At 44.3% G+C, this 27,937-nt stretch overlaps 2 protein-coding genes across 4 annotated transcripts in view; both read right to left on the bottom strand.

The window, feature by feature from the left end:
- LOC121582171 (bone morphogenetic protein receptor type-1B-like) overlaps positions 1–11,691 on the bottom strand; it is a 112,988-nt gene extending 101,297 nt beyond the window's left edge. Inside the window, exons 1-2 of one of the 3 annotated variants that reach the window (XM_045225188.1) lie at positions 10,515–11,691; positions 693–762 (exon numbers count right to left, since the gene is read on the bottom strand). The gene's annotated coding sequence lies outside the window, so the exon portion shown is untranslated. Of the gene's footprint in view, positions 1–692; positions 763–4,734; positions 4,760–10,514 lie in introns of those variants that run through there. The other 2 variants (XM_045225189.1, XM_045225191.1) reach the window with 2 other exon arrangements.
- Positions 11,692–12,175: 484 nt separating this feature from the next.
- The window catches only part of LOC121582170 (PDZ and LIM domain protein 5-like), an 89,564-nt gene continuing 73,802 nt past the window's right edge, over positions 12,176–27,937 (bottom strand). The window contains exons 4-13 of the mRNA XM_045225187.1: positions 27,732–27,765; positions 26,805–27,364; positions 22,927–23,081; positions 21,951–21,981; positions 16,014–16,177; positions 13,558–13,753; positions 13,221–13,401; positions 12,948–13,068; positions 12,735–12,850; positions 12,176–12,643 (exon numbers count right to left, since the gene is read on the bottom strand). Of these exons, the coding sequence (XP_045081122.1) occupies positions 12,554–12,643; positions 12,735–12,850; positions 12,948–13,068; positions 13,221–13,401; positions 13,558–13,753; positions 16,014–16,177; positions 21,951–21,981; positions 22,927–23,081; positions 26,805–27,364; positions 27,732–27,765 (1,648 nt within the window). The 3' untranslated portion in view covers positions 12,176–12,553. The remainder of the gene's footprint in view (positions 12,644–12,734; positions 12,851–12,947; positions 13,069–13,220; positions 13,402–13,557; positions 13,754–16,013; positions 16,178–21,950; positions 21,982–22,926; positions 23,082–26,804; positions 27,365–27,731; positions 27,766–27,937) is intronic.

The raw sequence follows: 27,937 nt of genomic DNA, 5'->3' as shown, positions 1-27,937 counted from the left end.
CACTCTACAGTCCCAATTAAACAGTCCTCAGATCAGCTACGGGAGACAATTCTGTAACAGGCCCTCATGGCCCTTACGTCTCACCTGTCCACAGGTCAGCTGTGACGTGAGGTTCAATCAGTCCCATGCCTGTAGAGTGTAGCTTAGCTACTACTCCACCTGGCCAGTGCTAATGGCTACCGTCAAACTGTCAGCTCCACGCATCACCTTTTAATCAGTCACCATGGTGACCAGGTTGGGGTAAGCAGGCACAATGTGGCATCCCACATTCCTCTCTCACTCAGTGGGAGGGATCCATGTCACAGAGCCACAAACACACAGTAGACCCTGTGGTGATGCCACAATCAGCCTTTCACACAAACACCCACGCCCCGGGACTGGCAGGTGGAGCAGAGCTATCCATAGAGCATCCATTGGCCTCCGTTACTTTGTCTACTCCAGACTGATCCTGCCGTGTACACAGAGATGACTCTATTACCTGCAGTGTGGGTTCTCTTCCATCCTAATCGATGTGCTCAGCAGTTAGTCAATTAGTCACTTCTCTGGAGGGTCACTGCCACCTAGCCACCACTGAGCTCCCTACACACCCAAACACTACACACACCCTAATAAGAGACTAGCGTAGGGCAATCAAACACTCAGCCTACAGTAATAAATAATTAAGAACATTTAAGGATGGAAAATAGACATACCATCCAACAACGAGGGGTTAAACAACGGTCTGTCATTATGGCCATCCAAAGTCACAGCTGCTGTCTTCTCCTGGAAGAAAAAGGAAAGTTGGTAAACAAAGTTTACATAATCATACAGTATATTTTCCATGTATACAAAAATGGTGATTGCGAGACGTGATTCAGACTTAATTTCAGCCAGGCTCAAGGCATTTCACCACCTGGGATTCAAACCAATGCCCCTAGTCGACAGTAAAAGACTACACTCCCTCTCACTGTCTCTCCCCTCCTCCTCCTCCTTATTCTTCTTCTCCTGTCTATCCTCCTCTTTCTCCCCCTAATAACAGGATGCCTGTTTTCTCACACAGGGTTAAAGACCTTCCAGGCAAAGAGCACACTGAAGTAATTCCTTCTCTTTCCCTTCATCAGAAGAGAGAGAGAGAGAGAGAGAGAGAGAGAGAGAGAGAGAGAGAGAGAGAGAGAGAGAGAGAGAGAGAGAGAGAGAGAGAGAGAGAGAGAGAGAGAGAGAGAGAGAGAGAGAGAGAGAGAGAGAGAGAGAGAGAGAGAGAGAGAGAGAGAGAGAGAGAGAGAGAGAGAGAGAGAGAGAGAGAGAGAGAGAGAGAGAGAGAGAGAGAGAGAGAGAGAGAGAGAGAGAGAGAGAGAGAGAGACTGGGTGGATTATCACTAACCAACTGGAACCTAAAGGAAAGGAAAGGAGAGGATTAGTAAAAGGTGGAACAAGATGAGGCCTCCTCCCTTTCCTCCCACCCCCTCTTTTTTTCCTTCTTCCTCCTCCTCACCTCACTGGAGACCATGTGATTTCCCCTCAGGAATATAACAATCTTATTGATATCACACCGGTCTAGACTGAACTCTTATCAAAGAGCTAATCTTCATATATATCCAGAAATTAAAGATGTCTCCCTTCCAGGAATCTCAGAGGGACTATGAATAGATACATCAGAGTAAAAATGGGTAGGCCTAAATAAGTGATTGTTCTAAAAGCTGAGAGTTCTCTCAAAGGAGATGGTAAGTCCTTTACGTCCTTGTCCCAATGATGAAACCCAGAACTCTGTTAATATGAAGACAGCAGAATCTATCCCCTTCATCTATCCTCTTCCCGACGTCCTGTCTCCTAGTCCTCCTGAGGGATGAGAATGTCTGGTGCAGACACAAGCAGAGACCTGCATCCCTGGGTCTGTGAATTGACGTGAGCATTGTTTTCCAGGGGGAAAGGAATATGTTGTTTTTCCTTCAGAGTGTCTGGGTGTGCATGGGGACTACAGAGTGTCAGTGAGTGGGAGGAACGCCAGCTGCAGTATTGGCAGAAAGAAAGCAAAGGGATTGGGTGATGGATGGAATAGCCATACCTGTGTAAAACCTTGGTACCAGATGCTCTTGAGCTCTGGTGTGTGTGTGCGAAAGCGCATGCTTGTGGGTGGGAGAGAGATACACTACCAAAAGTATGTGGACACCTGCTCGTTGAACTTGGTCCCCCCTTTGCTGCTATAACACCCTCCACTCTTCTGAGAAGGCTTTCCACTAGATGTTGGAATATTGCTGCGGGTACTTGTTTCCATTCAGCCACAAGAGCATTAGTGAGGTCGGGCACTGATGTTGGGCGATTAGGCCTGGCTCGCAGTCGGCGTTCCAATTCATCCCAAAGGTGTTCTATGGGGTTGAGGTCAGGGCTCTGTGCAGGCCAGTCAAGTTCTTCCACACTGATCTCGACAAACCATTTATCTATGGTTAGGGTCAGGGTCAATGCTGAAACAGGAGAGGGCCTTCCCCAAACTGTTGCCACAAAGTTGGAAGCACAGAATTGTCTAGAATGTCATTGTATGCAGTAGCGTTAAGATTTCCCTTCACTGGAACTAAGGGGCCTAGCCCAAACCATGAAAAACAGCCCCAGACCACTATTCCTCCTCCACCAAACTTTTCAGCATTGGTGCATGTAGCGTTCTCCTGGCATCCGCCAAACCCAGATTCATCCGTCGGATGGTGAAGCGTGATTCGTCACTCCAGAGAACACGTTTCCACTGCTCCACGGTAACCTATTTCATGAAGCTCCCGATGAACAGTTCTAGTGCTGACGTTGCTTCCAGAGGCAGTTTGGTAGTGAGTGTTGCAACTGAGGACAGACGATTTTTATGTTCTACGCGCTTCAGCACGCGGCGGTCTTGTTCTGTGAGCTTGTGTGGCCTACCATTTCGCAGCTAGGCCGTTGTTGCTCCTAGACGTTTCCACTTCACAATAACAGCACTTACAGTTGACCGGGGAAGCTCTAGCAGGGCAGAAATTTGACAAACTGACTTGTTGCAAAGGTGGCATCCTATGATGTTGCCACGTTGAAAGTCACTGAGCTCTTCAGTAAAGCCATTCTACTGCCAATGTTTGTCTATGGAGATTGCATGGCTGTGTGCTTGATTTTATAAACCTGTCAGCAATGGGTGTGGCTGAAATAGCCAAATCCACTAATTTGAAGGGGTGTCCACATACTTTTGTATACAGTGCATTCGGAAAGTATTCAGACCCCTTCACTTTTTCCACATTTTGTTATGTTACAGACTTATTCTAAAATGTATTTCCTCATAAATCTACACACAATACCCCATAATGACGAATCGAAAATAGGTTTTAAAACATTTGTGCTAATAAAAAAATAAAAAAATAAAATGAAATACCTTATTTTACATAAGTATTCAGACCCTTTGCTATGAGACTCAAAATTGAGCTCAGGTGCATCCTGTTTCCATTGATCATCCTTGAGATGTTTCTACAACTTGATTGGAGTCCACCTGTGGTAAATTCAATTGATTGGAAAGGCACACACCTGGCTATATAAGGTCCCACAATTGACAGTGCATGTCAGAGCAAAAACCAAGCCATGAGGTCAAAGGAATTGTCCATAGAGCTCCGAGACAGGATTGTGTCAACGTAAAGATCTGGGGAAGGGTACCAAAAAAATGCAAAATGTCTGCAGCATTGAAGGTCCTCAAGAACAAAGTGGCCTCTTAATGGAAGAAGTTTGGAAACACCAAGACTCTTCCTAGAGCTGGCCACCCGGCCAAACTGAGCAATCGGGGAAGAAGGGCATTGGTCAAGGAGGTGACCAAGAACCCGATGGTCATTCTGACAGAGCTCCATAGTTTCTCTGTGGAGATGGGAGAACCTTTTAAACCTTAAAAGAAAACAATTTAATTAATTTTAGAATAAGGCTATAACATAACAATATATGGAAAAAGTGGAGGGGTCTGAATAATTTCCGAATGCACTGTATATAGTATATCAAACTTAAATCTACTCCCACACTCCTCGTCAAGAGCAGAGAGAGATGGAACAAAGTGGAATCGTAAAGAAAGTTCTGGCGTTTTGGTTGCTGGTAAAGCCATTGAAAGAGGCCCGTTATCCTCTGTTCTCCATCTGTTGTCCTCTCCTCTGTCAAGCCCCTGATACATAGTAGCTCAGGCAGTTAGGGTCTCTACGTCCCCTGTCTGGCTCTCTGTCTGTCATTTACTGCCTTTAAAAAAAACATAGCTGATATGGCTGACTTGCTGAAACAAATGTGGTTTCTACTGACAACTGAGATGTACAAACTATGGCATAAGGGGACGACAAGCGGATAAGAGGCAATCCATAATTTCGATGAAGACATTAATGAGCGAGCTAGGACGGACGTAGTCAATATAACTATTTGTTCAGCACTTTTGAAATGTACAGCGACAGAATTCAGAACATGGGCCGTTCTTACAGTGTTCTCCCTGTACACCAAGTCAGAACCATAGGATAAATAAAGGGGGCATATAAGCAGACAATGAAAGCTCTCACAATATTCGATGATTACATTTCTCTAAAACTATAGGCTACATGTGCACCACCAAGTCAGAACAGTAGGCAAAATTAAGACGGGAAAATAGACCAAATTATTAGGGTGAGGCACATGGGCTACGAACAGCTTACTACACAACATACACTTAGTATTACTTTCTTAGCTTCAGTATACATATCTCCCTGGCATATTAGATCATTTATGCAGCAGCATACAATACATTTTTGGACTCACCTTGTTGTGCTGTGCTTACTTGAACAGGAAGGTGGCGCGGCCGTCCTTCGTGGGCAAATATTTTCATAAAACTTTGTCATCAAAGTCTGGCATTCTCTGGATTTATGGTGCTTTCAAGACAACTGGGAACTCTGAAAAAAACAAGGTCGAATCATGATGACGTCAGTGATCTTCAGGTCGTAGCTCTAGAAAGAGGCCCGAGTTCCGGATTTACAATTCCGAGATGGATGAACATTCAAAACGTATTTTCCCAGTCGGAGCTCGTTTTTTCCCCAGAGTTCCCAGTTGTCTTGAACTCAAGTCAGATTTCGCAGTTCCAAGTTAACAGTTGTTTTGAGCGCGGCACAAATCATGCTTCATTGACAGCATGGCCAATGTTGAATGTTTATAATTTTAAACTTGGAAAAGAGACCCTTAACCCCAAATTTGGGACCACATTGCTTTGCAATGCTTGCAGTTAGCCACTGATTCCTTCCAAACCGCTCATTGTTGAATTTGCGATTTCCAACTTGTGTAATGTTTATGTCCAATGGCCGATGAGCACCGATGTGTTTTATCTATAATTTCTCTCATTATTTCTCTTCATATGTGATTGGTGATTTGAAGGAGTCAGGCGCAGGAGGGTAAATCACAGAATACAGAGTTTATTCCGTAGCACAGAATTACGCTGGAGAGCGTCAAACAGTCCAGTGCGCAAAACAGGTGCACTGGAACAAAACAAGCACACGGGGAAAATACAAAATACACGTAGCTCAACCGAGCTACTCTCTCCTCACAATAAACAATCACCCACAAGTACAAGGGGGCAGATGGAACACTTATACATGTACTATTGAGGGGATATGAACCAGGTGTGTGTAATAGACAAGACAAAACAAATGGATGATGAGATATGGAGCGGCAGTGGCTAGAAGGCCGGTGACGACGAACGCCTAAGCCTGCCCGAACAAAGAGAGGAGGCAGCTTCGGAGGAAGTCGTGACATCATATGACAAGGATTAAAGAGGATTTGCCAGTAGATCGCCAACTTCATTCATGATGATGACTGCTAGCTAAGATTTTGAAAGTATGATGTTGACATGATCAGTCCAATCAAAGCTACTGTAGATATAACGTGATTTTATCTGTGGCCAATGACCTTGAGCATTCTTGGATGGGCACTTCTAATGGAACTCTATGGCAGCACCCAAAGGGCTTGAATTTTCTAGCTCTAACCTTAGACTTGGCGGTGACGTACTGTTCCCATGAGTGACAGAACACTGAGCCAATCACGGCGCAACTAGAGAACATTACCAACACCTAGGCTCCATATTTTCCGCTGGCTGCCCCACCACCACAGAAAGCACTGAGCTAGGCTGAAACACCTGCATTTTGAAGCTGCCTTACTCAAGAAAGCAAAAGACCATGTTTGTATGTGGCTTTATTAACTCAAAGTTATTTGTATTTATTTTTTACATTGTTTGCAAACTGATATGTGACACGTATTAATGCCAAAATAACAAGCAAAACAGGCAAGGGCAAAAAAAAAATCAAATCCTCCTGACGACTTCAATAAAGTAGAAGCTTCAATATGGGATGAACAAAGATTTCTCCTCAATAACCTGTAAGTTCTCAATGAATTATTCCTGAGATGGCTAGCAGACAGTTCCACTCTCTTCAACACTTTCTCAATGTCTCTCATGCATTCTCTAAGAGGAACCCCCCCCTCAGTCAAATACTAGCAGATTTTTAATATGCACTTAGGAACTCTTCTTTGATTGGCTGAGCTAACTTCCTGTAATTATAATGGAGGAAGCTGGGGTGAGGGGGTCGCAGCTTGCTAAGCTTAGCCCTGCGGACTGACCCAGATTCAGACCCATGACTACCCTGTGTGTGTGTGTGTGTGTCTGTGTCTACGGGGGAGTCAGTAGGTCTAGGTTTTTGTTTTTAACTCAAAGGTAAAGGGGATAGGAGTAGCCTGCAGACACCTGGAAATTATTAATTCAGCAGATTTTGATTTTATCTCACTTGTCAAAGACACACCCTGCAGCCTTCCATAATCACAGACCGATGTGTGTCTTCGACATCTAGTAGGTTATTCATTGATCAAATGGGAGATGACAATCATCCACAGTGTGACCATGTGATGTACTGCAGTAGGCCTACTCACAAGACCAAATGTTTAGTTCAACAGATACCTGACTGGTGCATGGTCATCACATCTCCTCCCAATATCAGGAACACCTATGAGCGTTTGAAGGGGTGTCCACATACTTTGTGCCCACAAAGCTCATCACTAAGCTAAGGACCCTGGGAATAAACACCTCCCTCTGCAACTGGATCCTGGACTTTCTGATGGGCCGCCTCCAGGTGGTAAGGGTAGGCAACAACATATCTGCCACACTGATCCTCAACACTGAGGCCCCTCAGGGGTGCGTGCTTAGTCCCCTCCTGCACTCCCTGTTCACCCATCACTGCATGGGCAAGCACGACTCCAACACCATCATCAAGTTTGCTGACGACACAACAGTGGTAGGCCTGATCACCGACAACGATGAGACAGCCTATAGGGAGGAGGTCAGAGACCTGGCTTCTACCCCCAAGCCATAAGACTGCTGAACAATTAATCAAATGGCCACCCAGACTATTTACATTGACCCCCCTCCCCCCTTTGTTTTTACACTGCTGCTACTCGCTGTTTATCATCTATGCATAGTCACTTTACAAATTCCCTCGACTAACCTGTACCCCCGCACATTGACTCGGTACTGGTACCCCCTGTATATAGCCTCGATATTGTTATGTAATTTTCGTGTCAAATACAATTTGATTTGATCAATGTTTCTAATTTCAAATCCTGATTATTACCAGACCAGAGTGGCTGTGATTGTGCCGCCCGGCCTGTATCACACAGTCGTTTTCACATTGCAGACAAATTCCTTTACACGGCTACCAGAGCTGGTGTCAATTTGAATTGAAGGCAGTACATTCAGGACGTGAACTTAGATAACAATTTTTTTTTTTTTATGTTAATTTCAATGACTTCTCAAACTGAGTAGAAGCTATTTATTTCAAACGTTTTTTAATTTTTTATTAAAATCACTTCCTGAATTGACTGCCTCCAATTTGAATTGACCCCAGCCCTGAAGGCTACCATACAAGACCTCCCAAGACCACCACCGTGCCGTGGGTAAGTTACACGGTAACACACACCCAGACATCTGAAACACACAGAGCCCAACACTGAAATGCTCCAAGCCTCAGTCTGTGGTAGGCCACAAAAACACAGGCCTGCCAACTGCCCTCCAGCTGCCCAGCCTCCCTCCACATCCCTGTCCTGTAAGCTAATTGTGTGTGTGTGTGTGTGTGGTACCAGTCCTGGGTGGTAGTGGGATCACTGTGTGGTTCATCCTAGCCCACACACTCTCTCACTCTCAAACTCACTCAGTTAGGCCTCCGTCAATGATCCTCTCTGTATTGAATAGCACTCTATTCCCCATATAATGCACTACTTTGGACCAGATCCTTAGGGAATATGGTCTCTTTTTGGACACAACCTCAGTCTCCAAGGTGAAGACAAATCTAAAATATAAGGCTGTGCATGGATGGCTGCATGGGGTTTCTGGCCTGGCCTAACATCAGGAGCTGGAGGCCAGTGATGTAATGAGATCAGATCTGGTCCGGTGGAGTTCTATGATAGACTGGAGAACAGAGCACAGCATTGTGGCATGACTTTATGTCTTTAAATGGGGTTTCAGTCCAGTCAAATATTACCCTTGACCCCATGCCACTATACACCATTAGATGGGCCTCTCAAGTCAACAGCCCCACGGCCACTGCTGTGGACCACACAAAACATAACACAGACAGAGACACACATTTATACACACAACCACTAATCTCATCCACCAGCCGGCTCTCTCTCGGTCAAACCGTCTGGTTTCAAAGCACCTCAGAAAGGGACTTGAATGGAGGCTATGGCAGGAGTGGACGAAACAACCGCTGATTTGAATTGGCTGATCTCTCAGTCCATCACCATCTAGCCACTGATTTGAATTGGCATTCATTTTGATTGGTGATTTTCTCCATTTTTCAAAGTCCCATCTAATACAGCTTTAGCAGGCTCGCTCCCTCGCCCGCCTCGATTTTAAGCTGCGCCCCTTTCAAGTCCCACTTTAAGACACAGTGTTACCAGGCTCTATATGCAGTAGCAATTTACACTGAACAAAAATATAAATGCAACATGCAACAATTTCAACATTTTTACTGAGTTACAGTTCATATATGGAAATAAGTCAATTGAAATACATTCATTAGGCCCTAATCTATGGATTTCACATGACTGGGCAGGGGTGCAGCCATGGGTGGGCCTTGGAGGGCATAGGCCCACCCACTTGGGAGCCAGGCCTAGCCAATCAGAACGAGTTTTTCCCCACAAAAGGGCTTTATTACAGACAGAAATACTCCCCCCTCCCCCCTCAGATGATGCCGCAGGTGAAGAAGCCGGACGTGGAGGTCCTGGGCTGTGTTCTGCGGTTATGAGGCCGTTTGGACGTACTGCTAAATTCTCTAAAACTATGTTGGAAGCAGCTTATGGTAGAGAAATGAACATTCAATTCTCTGGCAACAGCTCTGGTGGACATTCCTACAGTCAGCATGCCAATTGCACACTCCCTCAAAACTTGAGACATCTGTGTGACAAAACTGCAAAAAAATGTAAGTGGGCTTTTATTGTCCCCAGCACAAGGTGCACCTGTGTAGTGATCATGCTGTTTAATCAGCTTCTTGATATGCCACACCTGACAGGTGGATGGATTATCTTGGCAAAGGAGAAATGCTCACTAACAGGTATGTAAACAAATATGTGCACAAAATTGGAGAGAAATAAGCTTTTTGTGCATATGGAAAATGTCTGGGATTTGTTTATTTCAGCTCATGAAACCAACACTTTACATCAGTGTAGCTTGGGGACAAGGTTAATACAGTCACACATGGTGTGACCAAACAGTGCAGTTGGCCAACCTCCTGTCCCGAACCCAGGTCCACTCTGTCTTAGTCAGTGTGAGTATACATCTTACTGAACTCAAACTACAGTCTCTCCAAGGCTCTGTGGAGTCTGGACATACTGATACTGTCTCCCCCACAGCTCTAATGAGCAGTATCAGTCCTGGACTCTGCCAGAGGCTGTTTTTCAACATCACACAGAGTTCATTAATTAAGATACACTTTAAATTAGATAGCTAGCAAGGGGTGTAAGGTCATACTGGAACTGCATATTAATAGACAGTAAACAAGACTTCACAGATTAACCAAAAACACCCAATACCTCTCTAGCGCCATGGTAACATAATTGAGTTGTGAAAGTAGCCTATCGGAAACGTATCTAAATATTAGGCTAAATGATTGATCCATTTGTAAAACACAGTTTAATACGTGTATCATAGATGCAGGCTACGTTTACCGTTTGAGGTGTATTTTCGAGGCTATATCTCAGTTGATCAAAAGTGGCATTCAGATTTATGGTGCGGTGATAATTTAACCAATTACTGATACGCATCAACACCAGCTCCGGAAAACTCGGAACCAGGCGAATCAGAGTCGGTTGATGATGGAGCAAATGCAGCATCCTCTGAACAATCACAGCAGAAAAGATGTGCATCTCGACCGAATTACATGAATCATAAACTAAACACAATATCACTTACATTCTTACAGAAACAGTAAGGAAAGCTCGCGACCACAACAATTGACGCAGCTAAAACTTCGCGCTCGCTGTGATTAAGGGTTTCTAAACAAACGTACCTTTTCCTCGCGTAAAATGTAGAATGGCAGGATTCCGATGTGATGGTTTGGTCACAAAACTTCCAAGAATTACATCTAGCTTTCTAATTTTTCTACGTTTGTGTTGTGTCCGACTTCTGACTTTTCCAAGTGAACGGGCTGTCTGTCTATTCGCTGAGTCTTCGCAGTCCGGTATAGGGCTCCCACCTCCGACGTCTTGGAGAAGTACAGTTTTAGGGCATCCACTGCTCCAAGTGTTCCTTTTCACTTTGTCTACCAATGGAAATATTGCATAATAGGCAACAACTTTACATTTTCCCCTATAACTTTATTTAGTCATTGTTTATTAAAAAAATTAATTGTAGTCTGCGTTGTTGTAGTTCTCCAGTGAGGCGATTTTGCCAAAACATCATTGCAAGTAAATAAGCTGTCACCATTGGAGACAAGACAGGACACCTGAGAGAGGTGTTGTCTTCCCTGTCTCCATGGAGACAGTGTACTTTTCCCGCCTAGGTGAGCGTGAGGGGACTCAAGCTCGTGCTTGTCTGAATGGTCTCATCTGAGATTTAACAATATTTTGTTATAGTGGGGCATCATGTCTGTAGCAAAGCTTCATTTTGAGCACCTATCCTGATAAGGAAAGTTGTCATAAAAGCTGTAAAAAAATAAATGTTTTGCCTCGTCATCATGCAATACATACAGTATGGGGTATAATGGAATCAATGGGGAATGGATGAACCAGTCATATTTTGAGGTATGGATCTGGGACCTCTATAGTGACAGACAAACATTGATACACCATAAACATAAAAACGCAACCTAAACACACACATGATTGAATCCTAATTACGTTCAAAGACTTTATATAAAATTGTAGTTTTATTTTTACAAATAGAAGACCAATACACTTGAATTAATGTACTGTATTTCCAAATAAACTGTGTCCATCCCACAGAGGTCTAATACAAATAATATTCAACACTGACATTTTATGGACAAATGGAGAGATTTTTTTTAACTTTTAGTCTGTAAGTTTGAATGAGTGACATAATGACATATGATTGGAAATTGAATTAATTACACCAATAAACACCACAAACTCGGTCCTGGCCCCCCGGGCGTACGTTTTGGTTTTTGCCCTAGCACTACACAGCTGATTCAAATAACCAACTCATCATCAAGCATTGATTATTTGAATTCACTGTGTAGTGCTAGGGCAAAAAACAATATGTGCACCCAGGGGGGGCCCAAGGACTGAGTTTGGGAAACCCTGACATAGACAAGCATTCATGTGGCAGCAAACGGAAAATGGTGTCTATGTTTAGGTTCAAAATAAATGGGCATTAAATCCCCAAAAATATGTTTTTAAATACATACATTAAACGATAAACATGGAAAAACCCTACTGCTCATAAAATGACAGCTGTCTGTCCTGACTGACTGACTTTGTCATTGAACCACTATGTGCAACTGCCCCTATAAATCCCAAAATACAGTACATCCTTACATCCCTCCAGCCCCAATAAATATACTACCAGGATAAATACATATGTCTACAGACCCAACCACTCTAGCGGAGAGAGAGAGAGAGAGAGACAAATAGGACAGAGAGAGGAGGGGAGAGGGAGAATAAAATGGGGTTGGGGTGCTCTAATTGTCCTCAATAACACATTCCTTCTCAATAAGGTAATATATTGATTTTAATCTTATACTAAAATAACACTTTAATTATTAAACTACATAAATTATATGGGATCATACAGTATGTAGTGGATTTTGCATTTATGAAATTAATTAATGTTGAAAATACAGTAGGTACTTTTATCATACCTTAATTTGAGCATCATATTTTCCCCTTATATGGCACAAGCGGTGAATGGTAAACTACACACAGAAATATCAAAGAAGATAAAATAAAGCTTAAATTCCCATCAACAAACATGTCTGTTAATAAATGTCATAATCAGATAAATCAATCTTTTAAAACTACCAAAAATATCTACAGCTGACAGAATAGATTATTTCTCTGTTTTCCTCTGTTCTTCACTCCTGGGGGCGGGTCAGATATTGACTGTGTGGGCGTGTTTCTTGCACAGAGCCTTGTCCTTTTTAGAGAAGAAGGCTTGGCCCTCCAAACTGGTGCTGCAGACCTAGGAAATGACAGTCACAGTACAGTAATATCAGAGCTACAATCGTTATATTCTCTATATTCCACTTCTATCTCATGGGGGGCTGACTTACTGCACATACGAAGCAGGTATCATGCCAGGTGAATCCCAACGCCTCCAGAAACTTGTCTCCTGCCTCGATGGGGAAGTCGCAACCATGGCAACTGGTACCGAAGAGTTGGTAGTAATCTGGGTGGAAGAGAGTCAGTCAAATGTTACTTTCATGACTTGATTCATTTCACAGTCGTGTTCATTACGAAAAACCTTGCTTGCTGTGACCTCTCACCTCTTTCGCAGTATGGCAGCCCGTCCTCCATGTGGAAGGTGTTGTTTCTGATTGGCTGCTGGCAGGATGCACACAGGAAGCAGTACACATGCCAGGTCTGCTTCAGGGCATTGATGACTTCCTGTAACAAATATAAGAGATTATAGGGAATTCTATTACTGTCATAATGTCATCATTTGATTTCAATATGTGTCCGTGGATTTGGAGAGGAAGATAACTGAGCAAGGTGGACAAGCCAAGATACCATACGGTCTCCTAAAGTATGTCACTCACCCCCAGGACCTTCTGCTTGCAGCTGGTGCAGGTAGGGGCAAAGAACTCTTCATAGCAGTGAGCACAGTACACTGTTCCCCTCTCCTCCACAAAGCCTGACTCCACCAGAGACGTGTGGCAGTGGGAACAGTTAAACTCCTCAGGGTGCCACGACATGCCCATGGCCACCAGGAACGGACCTCTGTGGAAAACAGGAAGTGGGCAGAGGTCAGTTTTCAGGATAAAATTAACTTTAAACTCAACTTCAGATACATGAGAGAAACAAATCAGAAGTGAACCCTTAGGATTACGCTGCGTCCAAAATTCCCAATTTCCCATACTGACTGTCGTTATGTACCTGATGACCTTGTCACAGTGGCCACACATGGGTGTGCGTGTTCCTGCTGCGATGTGCTCGGCCCGTTGCACCAGGGAGTCCTGGTCCTTGGGGTGCGCCTGGGGGGCAGGGCGGTCAGGACCTTTGGGTACTGCAGGTACTGGTGCAGTGTTGCTAACCCGGCCAAAAGAGGGCGCCGCTCCACCCTTAGGGAAACCTAAAGCAACAAAAAAATACAGCATGGGTCATTTGTTTCAATCACACCATATAAAAAAATCACATCCATTTGAGCTATATAAAAACATTCACAAACTTTTGTGTCATGTGATCAGAACACTAACAACATACAGCAGACAGGCAGAGCAGTACAAACATCCTGATCCTTGATCAATGATAATTGTAGCTGTATTTACACGGCTATATGCATTGCTAGCTAACCCTAAAGAAACCTTAGCTCAGGTGTGGGTGGGCAGGTGTGATCAGGTATGACTGAGTATGCTGCTTGCTGACAGAATGTATCAGATCTAGCTGTGACCTCTCTGTCTTATGCATGGGCCAGCTGTGTCGGGCAGATCCACTCCACACCACCCAAACAAAGGATACATTTTTCCACCATGGGGAAAGAAAAACATTCCAGAGCCAAAGGAGACACCTGGCAAAATAATCCCCCCCTCCACTCCTCTCGGAACAGAACGTGGAGAGGAAAGACACAATCCTTCCCTTCTCCATTCTTACCTCTCTCCTCTCTCTCTCCAGCTTCACAGAGACTTCCAGGGAGGGTCAAATATGTCTGCCCTCAGAGGGGGTGAGGGGGTGGAGGGGGACAGAAACCATTGAAAAGCAGGACCAGAATCAAAGAGTGGCGGACTGAGGGGTCAGGAAGCAAGTGCCCCCTCGATTTCCTCGTAACGGAGAGCAAACAAACTGAATAAACATGACTGGGGACTGGCAGAGAAGTGAGAAGAGGAGATCCATGGGAAAGACAGAGAGAGAGCGCAAGAGAGAGGCACGAGAGAGAGAAAGAAAGAGGAAGGAGAGCACAAACTGTATATGACACCATCACTGTGTGTTGGCACTATGCTCTAAGTAACCACTGAAGAGGCTTTGGGCAGGCTGCACGGCCGGGAACACTAGAGATCTCTATCTCCGTTTCACTTGAACCACAGCAGGGCTGCCAAACCCCGGGTCCAGGCCCATCAAACCACGTCTGGTTAGGTTGGTCTTTTAAACGTCCTGTTGAGAGAACGTCTAGTGACAGCAGTGGCTAGCCCCTTAGGGGACATGTTCTTGGATGGCATGGTGAGAGGTAGGCTGGATAGATGACTCATGGCCACACTTCGTGCTGGCTGATAAACATCTGGGAGATTTGTTTTTCTCTCTCTCCACCTCTCTCTCTCTCCACCTCTCTCTCTCTCCACCTCTCTCTCTCTCTCTCCACCTCTCTCTCTCTCCACCAGCAGGGGATACATAATATACCATGCATCTGACCTGGTTCCACACGGTCAGTATGAAGTATATGTTCGTGAACACAAGGTCAAGTAAGCGTTAATCTGATACATACTGTATCTAACAGAGAGGTGCCTGTGGTCTCGTATACACCCCCTTTCAGCAGCTCTCACTTAAGAGGTCCCCAGGGAGGCAGTAGGTAAGCAAGCACAGGACCTCTCTAGCCTCACACAGTTCTGTGTAGGCCATGTATATATGCACACATATAGATCATACTGCAGTCTTAGTCATCTTAGTAATGACTCCCAACTCAAGGCCCTTCGGCAAATATTTACTACAAGGCAGCTACAGTTCTCACAGACCCTGAATCTCCTCTGTTTAAAGAGTCGAAAATCAAAAATATAATTCCCAATTTCACAATGTATTTAACTCAGGAAACGTGGAAAAATAGGCAATAATTTGAGGTCATTAGCTGAATACCGCACGTTTTATAGAGCTCGTCATTTTGAAGAGCCCTGTGTAACAGAGGCATTATGTTGCTCTAATAAAAGCACTGATTAATAGTCAGGTTTTACAGTTACAGCATGCGTCTGCCCTCTGTAGGTCAAAATAAACTATTACAGAGGATGTCACCTTGAGATACTGACACTACTGTTGCCTGTCTGAGTCAATGCAACCTCGGCATTCAAAGCAAACGCCAAGGGGTTAATGATGCTACTACTACATGCTATAGATGCATTCATCTATAGAAGCATTCTTCTCCTAAAACAATATTTGTGTAAAGGGCAGAGCTCTCATAACTTAGACAAATAAAGACATATTTGCATTTCTGACATTTCTGTTTAAAAAGGCTGTAGTAAACCTAAGCTTCTAGTATATATCTAGTTTTTTCTTAACAGCAGGACACACTCAATAACAGAAATATGAACAAGATGTGTAAACAGCCTGGTGAGTTAACCTAACCACATAATCCCTCTGAAAAGGCAGAGAGAGGAAGACAGTAGGGGTAGTGTCAGGGTGTGTAAGATTACCTGCTGGACCTCCAGCCGGCCAGGAGGGTTTGACCTGGGCAGAGGGGGTCTTGAAGGTGGGTGGGGGGACACCGTTACCATTCCTGGGGGCACCTGAGACTTTGGTCATGGTCTTCACTGATGTTGTGACGTGAGCACTGGGCATGGCATCCTCAACAACTTCACTGGAGAACAGAAAGGTACTGGTTATAGGTAATTGGTTCACTGACAAACACACAGGCACCCACAAACACACCCGCACATATGCACACACACACACACACACAAATACACACACAAATACACACACAGACACTCCATCATAGAGAAATGTTTTCGCTTTATAGTATTTAGCTTATAATAAGCCCAGTAGCGTTGAAGTTCTCAAGGTCTGGTGTTGTTTACTCATGACTATCCACATCGCCAGGCTGTGCAAACTGATGCCTGTCAGTCTCAGGCCATGTTTGTTATGGCAACCTTAGCCATGGTTACAGTACAGTAGGAGTTCTATCCAGGACTCAGAACACATCTCAGCTGTTAGAATGTCATTCCATCACAACACACCTCCCCACTAAAAACTATACAGACTTCACTTTACTATCTTCTGCTATAGTAAAACTCACTCCCACATTCTGCACATTCTCTCCACTCCTACCCCCAATATAAAGCATGTGGTTCTCCTCCTGTTCGAGTACATGTTTAAGGTGAAATGATGTGCAGACCACACCCAAAAATAGCAAAAAAGTTGTTGGAAATACAGGGGCAATGGAAGGGCTGTTTTGAAGACATAAAACCAGGCTAATTATGATAGGCATGACTGAGTCACATCCAGCGGAGGCACTAACCAGGCACAATCAATTAGCAGGAAGCTCAGTGACACACTCAACCAATCAGGCCAATTAGGGGGAGAGTTGATTGGATTAAAAGCTGTGTCTGATGAAAACCATAGCCAGATTGATCCAATAAGGATACGTGATACAGCCCAGTGTCCAGATGGCACAGCAATAAGTAAACAGGAAAACAATTAGTGTTGGCACTGTCTCTATCTCTTTCTCCCTCTCCATCCTCACTCTTCGTGAAATGTTGTATGCAGTGGAGCTGCTCATAACAACAGTGGCCTGCTGCCTATTTTACTGTTCTTTCAGTCTCTGCAATGTTGTCATCGATGACATTGACATATTGATGGTTCTATAAATAATGCTTGGTTAGGTCTGTACTAGTGCTGGTGTTCAGCGTATCAAGGTATCATCCAAGCTGTTTCCAAAAGGAAGCTGGTTCAAATCCCAGGTGAGAAGCACTTGCCCTTAGGAAAAGAACAGAGTCTGACTTGCTCCAGGTCATATCCAATTGTATGAATGTTTGTCAGCTACACTGTATTTAAAATTTGCCTTGACAACACTACCCTCTACTGGTGATAAATATGAATTGCTACTAGGTCAAGCAGACAGAACTGTACTGTATGTGTGGAGCTAAGATATTAGGAGCTCCTTTGTGTCTTTTGTATAAACTGCTTGTGAGCCATTGGATCTGTATGCCTCATATGTCCATTAGCTGTGTAGGTCTCAAGTGTTTAGATACTGTGCTTCCCAGGAAAACAAGAAACAGAAGAAAATGAAAAGGGGAGGGGACAGGAAATAAGGGATATAACTTTATTGAGATGCAAGCAGCAACAATCTTCAAGCATAACTATGGTTAGTGTATAAAATGAAACAAAATTAAGATAAAATATCAAGATAGTCATGGAGAAGGAAAGGTAGATAATTAAGTTGGAGACATAGTGATGTCAGAAAAGAAGAAGAAACTTAACTGAATAGACACAAAAACTAAGTCAAACCTATAAGTATATTACAGAGAAAAGCCATCTCATGCAGACACATACGTATACAAAGAGGATACAGGTAACTGACAAAATAATGGAAACACTTGAGTAAATGAGGGATACAATGTATATTGAAAGCAGGTGCTTTCACACAAGTGTGGTTCCTGAGTTAATTAAGCAATTAACATCCCATCATGCTTAGGGTCATGGATAGAAATGCTGGGCAGGCCATTGTTTTGGCTACGCCCCCATAGGATGACAATGCACTCATCCACAGGGCAAGAGTGGTCACTGAATTGTTTGATGAGCATGAAAACTATGTAAATAATATGCCATGGTCGTCTCAGTCACCAGATCGCAACCCAATTGAACACTTATGGGAGATTCTGGAGCCGTGCCTGAGTAGGGCTGGGCAGTATAACGTATTTTACTATATACCGGTATTGATGCACTGACCGGTTTGGGTTTTTTCTTTACCTCCTATAACGTTATTTTAATCTTTGGTTTGTTAAATGTGATATGTTGTGTGTGACGTCCATTTGTATAGTTTACGCCGCTACTTGAGTCATCCCTCCCAGCTCTCGCTCCATGCCGCGTTCCACACAGACTTAGCCCCGCACCCTGTCACTCAAGGAGCGCATTTGTTGTTGCTTGACCACAAGACACTTGCGTTCAGTCTGCAAGGTCAGTGCAGCACATGCAATTCTTCTTCATATAAATCCACAAACGTTCTATAATTACACTATCAGTTTGTGTTTCTTACATCTGCAGAGAGATAGTTCGTATTTTCTTAGCAAGTTTTAGCTAAATCGTTTTAGCCGCTAATCGCTAGTTAGCTGGCTAGCTAGCTAATAAATGTACTGAGTCAGAGCAAACGTAGCTAGCTAATACAGCCTTGTACCAGTGATGAAGTAGGCCTAAATCAGCATGTTGTTTATGCAACATTATCTTCTAAATCAAAGACGAATAGGCGAAGCATGAATATGTTGGCTACATGAAGAAACATTTTGTAGCCAAAGATTATAGGGTCCCCTAGGAAACACTGACCATCAATTTGGTTCCTAACCTGTCACAATAACTTCTCCCTGGCATTTTCATTCGTTGTCATGTCAAACACTGTATTCAAAGTGCCTACTATTATTTATATTCTAACTATAGAATTAGAATAATCATTCTATTTCCATGATTCCAGCAGTTCACCTAAGTGTTTTGATCTAAATCACAAGTCAAATCGCAATTGCAACATTCTGTAAAAAATAAGGCCTTGTTTTTTTGCCCATATCGTGCAGCCTTACGTGGCAGTGTGGAAATTATCTCAAATGAGTGCAGGGAATGCAGAAATTTATGGAAATGCAGGGAAAAAATGTTGGTTGAAGTTCAATTGAACAGTATAAAACAATCCGAATGGAGAAAGACCCACCGTAAGGTCACGCACTACTCTTTAAATCACATTTAGAACTTTTATTACTCAAAAACATAAAATACCATCATAAAATTTAAAAAATACTGTGATATGATATTTTGGCCATTTCGCCCAGCCCTACGCCTGAGAAAGCATTTTCCTCCACCATCAACAAAATACCAAATTATGGAATTCCTCATGGAAGAATGATGTCGCATCCCTCCAATAGAGTTCCAGACACTTATAGAATCTATGTCAAGGTCCATTGAAGCTGTTCTGGCTTGTGGTGGCCCAACGCACTATTAAGACACTTTGTTGGTATTTCCTTTATTTTGGCAGTTATCTGTATATACACTACATGACCAAAAGTATGTGAACACCTGCTCGTCTAACATCTCATTCCAAAATCATGGGCATTAATATGGAGTTGGTCCCCCTTTTGCTGCTATAACAGCCTCTACTCTTCTGGGAAGGCTTTCCACTAGATGTTGGAACATTGCTGCAGGGACTTGCTTCCATTCAGCCACAAGAGCATTAGTGAGGCCAGGCACTGATGTTGGGCGATTAGGCCTGGCTCGCAGTCGGCGTTCCAATTCATCCCAAAGGTGTTCGATGGGGTTGAGGTCAGGGCTCTGTGTAGGCCAGTCAAGTTCTTCTACACCGATCTCGACAAACCATTTCTGCATGGACCTCGCTTTGTGAACGGGGGCATTGTCCAAACTGTTGCCACAAAGTTGGAAGCACAGAATCGTCTAGAATGTCATTGTATGCAGTAGAGTTCAGATTTCCTTTCACTGGAACTAAGGGGCCTAGCCCGAACCATGAAAAACAGCCCCAGACCACTATTCCTCCTCCACCAAACTTTACAGTTGGCACTATGCATTGGGGGGTAGCGTTCTTCTGGCATCTGCCAAACCCAGATTCGTCCGTCGGACTGCCAGATGGTGAAGAGTGATTCATCACTTCAGAGAATGCGTTTCCACTGCTCCAGAGTCCAATGACGGCAAGCTACACACCACTCCAGCCGACGCTTGGCATTGCGCATGGTGATCTTAGGCTTTTGTGCGGCTGCTCGGCCATGGAAACCCATTTCATGAAGCTCCTGACAAACAGTTATTGTGCTGACGTTGCTTCCAGAGTCAATTTGAAACTCGGTAGTGGGTGTTGCAATCGACAACAAGCAATATTTATGCGCTAAGCGCTTCGGCACTCAGCGGTCCCGTTCTGTGAGCTTGTGTGGCCTACCACTTTGCTGCTGAGCCGTTGTTGCTCCTAGACGTTTCCACTTTACAATAACAGCACTTACAGTTGATCGGGGCAGCTCTAGCAGGGCATAAATTTGACGAACTGACTTGTTGGAAAGGTGGCATCCTATGATGGTGCCACGTTGAAAGTCACTGAGCTCTTCAGTAAGGCCATTCTACTGCCAATGTTTGTCTATGGAGATTGCATGGCTGTGTGCTCGATTTTATACACCTGTCAGCAACGGGTGTGGCTGAAATAGCTGAATCCACTAATTTGAAGGGGTGTCCACATACTTTTGTATATATAGTGTAAGTAGTAAAAAAAGGCAAGGTAACCTAAGGGAGAGTATTTAACACTCAGACAGAAAAATCACTCTCACGCAGGTTCACACACACACACACACCTAAATGATGCACTAACTTATTCCTGTAACTATACAAGTGTACGTGATAATGTTAGGTATAATGTGAATTATAATGTGAAATATAATGGACTCTGCCTAACTGTCGGTAGGCTGACATACACTGCACACACACAGGGAGACAACTACAGGCAGATTGAAATAAATAAAACACAGGCAGGTAGAGGTTACATATAGTACACTGTTATCTTAGCCAGATACATAGTCTACTGCACGTTGAGTGTGCGTGCTGAAACATCGTGGTGCCAGTCTCTCAGCTTGTTGTACAGTTGTCCCACAACCTCTGGGTCCGGTTTGTTCATCCTAACACACCAAACGGCACAGGACAGGAGGGGAGACGGTGGTAGGGAAGAAGGGAGCAAGGAGAGGACACAGGAGAGCAGACAGGAAGAAAGGAAAGAAAGAAATTGTAAGAAAAAAGTAATAGACAAGAAATGGACAGGAAAATACTGGGAAATTGAGGAAATACAGGTAAAAGAAATAAAGCAATAAGATTTGCAAGAGGCTTGATATCTCCTGATAGGAGAGTTCTGTCTTTGGGAGCGTGCTGTCTGTTAACTACATGTCTCTGAGAGTGAGAGCCTCCTCCTGGTAGGCCCTTATTACCCACAGTCCCACTTAATTACCCACAATCCCACCGTGACATGCTGATTGTCCGGGGCTTTGGTTTGGAGACCAGCAGGGTGTGTTTACTGAAGATGAATGGGGGCAGAACACAGAACTGAGAATCCCCAGCTCTCAGAAGGCTTTGAGGGTTGGCCGACCCAGCTAACCCAGCCTGCGCTGTTTTTACTAGGGTTTCCACCGCAGAGGGCACCCTCTGATGTGGCTTCCTGTAATGAAGCCTTAAACTAAGCGTGATACTGAGCGTCTCATGGATCAGGAAGTATGGGCTAAACACGGAATCCCAATAATGAGAAGCTCCTGTGACATGCAGGACGAGACATGGAGTGCCAGAAAGCTGTGATCACCCCAACATAGTTACAGTAACAACAACAGCATCACACTCACACACCAGGAAACTACAACCAGATCACATTGGAGAAGACTGACAAATCATCAACTACTCACTTCTTTCCAGTGCTGTTCTCCTGGGCTTGGGCTGTCAACAGAGGAGAAAAGAAACTCATGAACATAAATGCAGAGATTGTAACATGTGCGTGTAGACGTGTGTTTTATAATAGAAAATAACTGAAGGGATGTCCAGCCAAAAAGAGTGGTTATACTGCTTTTTAAATGCTAATTTTAATCAAATAGATATTATTAAAACTATAACTATTTAAAAAAAAAGGTTGGCCAAGGGTGCACCTCAATTAGCTCTACTCCACGTGAGGGCTGGATGATTGGGCTCAAAATCACATGGCAGAGATAGCCCTGCCTTGCCAGTTGAACTCAGTCCTTGCCAGTTGAACTCAGTCCTCTCTTCACCTACAAACCACTCTCCACATCTACTCTACAGCTGTACAAACCACTCTCCACATCTACTCTACAGCTGTACAAACCACTCTCCAGCACCATTTGCATAATATCAACAGCCTTAAACATATTCAACTCTGTATTGGTAACCTCAGCCTCTGTCTGGAGTAGAGCGGGACATCTTATCCACTGTTCCTTGTCAGCTTCATGTCAGTTTATATTAGCAGAGCAGGTCCAACACACACACAGGGCTGGGGTGATGACAGAGAGATGGATGCTGAGGCCCAGAGACAGAGCTGTGCCAGGGGGACCAGAACACAGACACAGACCTGTGCCACTGGGAATAGCATGCAGCACTGCTGTAATCTATACTACAGTCTTCTTATGTAACCTTTCCCTTAGGGGAAAAGGCAAAGGTCAAATGGTCACTTCAGAGGGGTTACTGTAAGAACACAATGATCTAGTTATGATACATATCTATTTTCTAATCCCATTGTGCCAAGGTATTGGTGGTGCTGCATGTGTTCTAGCCTGGGTATGAGGGTGCCAGGGTACCCAACATAAAAGTAACTAGGGTGTCATTATGCGTCAGGGTATTGGAGGAAGGGGGAGGGTGCCAGGGGGTACCCACCGTTCTCTGTGCCAGTGATCTGAGCCAGGATTCTGAAGGACCTGGACTGGGAGGTGCCAGTGCGAGGATGCCAGTCCTCTGTGTCCTCGATCATACGCTTCTTACTGGCCTCACTGAGTGGCGAGGCATGGTTCAACTCTGGTTCAACTCTGTTCCTGAGGCCACACACACAGAGAATAAGTATTACGATCTTCATCATCCTCATCCTCATCATTACCATTTATTTCCAATTACTATTAGCATTCACCATTCATAAAAATGACTTTTAATAATTACTTTATTTATTAAGTAATTATTCCGATTAATGTATTAAATTCAGTCATTAATTAATATTTTTCATACAGTAGGATAACACAAGTGCAAAACAAATCTCTCACACACAGGTACAGACAAACACACTCTCACTCCCAGTGTATACTACAGGTAGACTCAGACAAGACATTCACTCAGTGAAGTGGCCACTGCTAGACTTCCCATTTACTGTACCTCCTAGGGCCACTCTTTGGGGGGACTCTGCACACGGACATTGAGAGGGAGGTAAGAAAGGAAAATAGGATAATAGAAGGAGAAGAATCAGAAACTGGAAAAGATTGGGAGGAAAAACGGACTATTGTACTTCCAAGGTGCTAAAACTCTTTGGAACTAAAGTATGAGCATTGCTACTACAGGCTATACTTACTTAAGAATGCTCTGAGGCCCACTATCAGAAACAGCAGCTAAACTAGACGTAGCAGAGCAGCAGTCAGCTACAATGACACAGATAGCTATCAATTCAAACCAACTGTAATGACCACCTCCAAAACCCCTATGAAGATGGCATGACACAAATTACATGATTCAGCCCACATACATGGTGTTAACTCAGAGACACTCATATTATAGCATGACATTGTGCTTTTAGTGCTATCTGGAATATGCTTTATGGGTTAAATAGCAACATTGTATGTTTAATAGTTATAAACAAGGGTGAAAGTACCATCTCTCACCACAAGGAGGAACCACTGGACCTCACATTACAGTGAGCTCAGGACCAGAACAGATACATTCTTTGTATTCCTGTCCTGAATTAAATCATGTTTAGACACTCATCTCAATGCGTCTGTTTGTTACATTAGCTACAAGTGCATTTATGCACTTGGGGCAAGTCAAGTGTGAATATATCTGAGTGTTCTGCATGTGAGCTCTCCAGCATGTGTTCTATTCTATTGCACGTGTCAGTGAGTGTATTCTAAGTGAATGGAGGTCAGGGGTCAGATTGTGACAGTCCTATTCCTAGAACCACAGTGGAATAGCTGGCTGGTAATTAATAAGTGGCCTTGGGTAAACAGAGTGACACGGTGGCAGATGGACAGACGGAGGGGGACAGATGCAGGGACAGGGTTCAGTAGCCCCGCTGAGTGGTGACAGGTCAGCCTACAGGGCTCTGAGTTGCAGCCTGGACCCTGGGGGTGGGCCTGGTGGGCATGCATCACAAATGGCACCCTATTCCCTTTAAAGTGCCTATAGAGCCTATGGGGCTCTGGTCAAAAGTAGTGCACTATAAATGGAATAGGGTGCCATTTGGAACGCACATGGGTGTAAATACACTAGTTTTCCAAGTGGACCGGGCCGGGATGCCATGGCACAGAGCATGAATGAACTGGCCTCAGTGGACCACAAGTCTTATTATGGCTTATTGCTGTGGGTTATTTACAGGGTGGCTTTGCAGGTTGTTTTGTGCTCTGAGATGAGGGTGTACTACAGTAAGTACATGAGTATGAGTGAGGTTTATGAGGGTTATGGCAGAAAGGAGCCAGCATGCCTACTGTACTAATCTAATTGCGCTGCAGTCATCATGTTCAGCAGTACAGCACCGATAATCACATCATCCCACAGTTACAGAGCTAGCAGACAGTATGTCACAGTTAATGTTAGAACACTAACTTGGTCTCTTCCTCCTCCTCCCCCCTCCTGAGGAAAGAGGAAATGAAGAAGAAGAGGATGAAGCAAAGTAAAGGATCAGGAAAAGAGAAAGAGCATTGATTCAACTGGGTCCTAAAAACACTTGGACCATTCTGAGATAATGTGCGAGCAGACACCCAGAGAAACACACACACAGGATGCAGCTGAACACACATGCTGCTACTATACCTGTAACCTGTACAAGCAGACAGGGCAGTCCAGGGGGTGTAGACAGGAGGAAGGTCAAAGGTCAAATAATAACTACAGAGACAGTATGTAGAGTATGAAGTACAGACTGAGATGACAACCAAAGTGCCTACAGGCATGTGGCATGAAGTCTCTATTATATTCAGCTGCGAAACATAACTAATTATATTTGCATCAGTGGACTACATTGACTACAAAAAAAACAAAAAAACATGTTTTTACTATTCTGAGGCTTTGTAAATAAATCTGGCCGGAGAAACATCCCAGTAGAGAGCTGCTCCAGCCCCAAAGCTGCCAGTATGCCAGGCTTTTAGAAACAAGCGTCTGAGTCGACAATACGTCAGACAGACTCAGAGCCAGAATACTGGGTGTTTGGCAAGGTTATTCACTTTACTATCAATTAGAGAGAGGCGGTTGGGCTGGGCTGGGTCGGGCGGTAGCAGGAGTGAGTTTAACATGTCGTCGGCTGCTGCTGCCCTTTTCTTCTGTTTCCAGTTCCCTTTAACATATTGAGACAAGATGTTCTGCTGCACTCATAGAGCTCGCCAGCTTGTAGTCCTTAAAAACAGAAATTAGTTACCTCTGGTTCGTTCAGCCATCCCTATAGGGAAAATGAATGAGGAAAGAATAGGGTTTTGGGATAAACGCCGACAATAAGGTCAGAGGTTAACACAAGCTTAGGAGATCTTATACGTTTTGTTCTATGAGATAATATCACTCAGTTAACATGACCTTTATGAATTATGAAGCCTTTACGTGCTTTTTTTAATTACATAAATGCCTCAAAATTAAAAAAAGTTACGTTAGCTGATGAAGATATCATAGAACAAAAGGTATAAGATCTCCTAAGCCTGTGTTTACCACAGACTTTATTTTCGGTGTTTATCCAAAAACCCTACAAAACGAACCATGGCGGAGTTAGTGCCTACAAAAAGACGGCATTACTATTTCTCTCTATTGTGGCTGTTTACAGAGTTGGGGTATAGGCACCATCCATGTTGCTCTACAAACGAGACTATGTTTGTAGAGTGGCAGGTAGCCTAGCGGTTAAGAGCATTGTGCCAGTAACCCAAAGGTTGCTGGTTTAAATCCCAGCGCCAACTAGGTGAAAAATCTGTCGATGTGCACTTGAGCAAGGCACTTAACCCTCAATTGCTCCTACAAATCGCTCTGGATAAGAGCGTCTGCTAAATGGCAAAAATTTTGACTAAATAAATGTAGACTATGTAGGAGAAACTGATGGAAGATTTACTACAAAGTATGTCCTCTCTCAGGTAGTCTGTTGTTATTGCATGGTTGGTTAACTGAAAATGGACACCAGCTACTTGTGGCCTCAAACAACATCATCCAGACAGGCAGTGGAGTGAACCACAAGTATCTGTAGACCTGGCAACAACACACAGGATTTATGGGATGTGAGACAGAAACATGTTCATTTCCCATTACAGCCTTCTTGCTACTGCACTACACCAGTATAAGTGGTCATATCTAGAATAGCCATGTTGTTCTTTTGACCTAAAAATAAAATATGGTGCAGGGCATTAACTTCAAGTGAACTTAGTGTACAAACCACCTACCTACCCACAGCTGATCCTCTTGGAAAGTCAAAAGGAAGCAAAAGCAGAGAAAGAGGTGTTTGGTAAAAGAAAGAAAGTAACAGGAGAGGAAAGAAGAGGAGAAGAGGTGAGGAGAAGAGGTGAGGGGTGGGGTTTGAGGTTAGTGCAACTCACCCATTGAACTGCTCTTTGATCTGGTCGACCACCACACCCTGGGCTTCCAACAGGCCCCGCCTCTGTCCCATGGCCACCTCACAGGCGTTGGTGTTGGAGTATAGGTTGATGGGCGTGTTATAGCAAGAGGACTGCGGAGCACCGGGATTGGAGGAGGGTGCTGTCACTCTGGCCGGGGATGAGGAGGAGGACGAGGAGGGGGTGGTGAAGGGGGAGCGGCCAGAGCTGGGTCTGGGGGGTGGGGCTGAGCTAGGTGGGGCTGCGATGGTTGGGGCTGCGATGGGTGGGGCTGGAGAGCGGGAGTGGCTGCCTAGTGGGAAGGGAGGCTGGGGCTGCTGGGAGGAGGGGGCGGCGGGGGTGAAAGCAGACGATGCAGAAGGGATGGAGGCCACCTTTGGGGCGGTCAGGGAGGAAGTGACCGCACCCACATTGCTACCCCCGCCAAAGGGGCGGGCTGTCTTATTGTAGGCAGCACTGGGTTGGGGGGAGGGGCTGGTGAATGTGGATGGTGGGGCTGGGTAGGTGATTGGCACGGGCTTAATGATCTCCAGCGGTTCGTCCTAAAAGGGGGTGGGGAGGCATACATGCACAACACTCACACACTGCACACAGCAAATCACACAGCAAACTCATGCAGGGGCCACACTCCCCAGAACATTGGTATGCGCCTTAGGGCTATCCATGAGGGTAGCACCTTCACAAGCTTTTCATAATGTCCATAACAGCCAATCAAAATGTGGTGTAACATTGTCTCAGAAGGGTACAGTGAGCATGCTCAAACACATTGATGAACTCCTGAGCACATATGTTTTAGCAAATTATCCTGGTAACTGTCAATATGCCCATTAAAAAGTAATACTCATGATCATAATCCTTTCATCTTAAATAATGAATTTGACTGTAAGTGATTCACTGGAGTGTACTTACCTTTGGTGCATCAGCCTTGGGAACACTGGAAGCTCTGTGAAGGCAGAAAACATCATGGTGTGAAGATCATTTTTGGCTCCAGGTAGAACCCTTTTGGGTTCCATGTAGATGGAACCCAAAAGGGTTCTACCTGGAACCAAAAAGGGTTCTCCTATGGGGACAGCCGAAGAAACCTTTTGGAACCCTTTTCTCGTAAGAGTGTAGGA

The sequence above is a fragment of the Coregonus clupeaformis genome, chromosome 15 (genome assembly GCF_020615455.1).
Source record: "Coregonus clupeaformis isolate EN_2021a chromosome 15, ASM2061545v1, whole genome shotgun sequence".
Taxonomy (NCBI): domain Eukaryota; kingdom Metazoa; phylum Chordata; class Actinopteri; order Salmoniformes; family Salmonidae; genus Coregonus; species Coregonus clupeaformis.
Note: the sequence above shows the minus strand (reverse complement) of the source record. Positions and strands in the feature narration are given on the sequence as shown.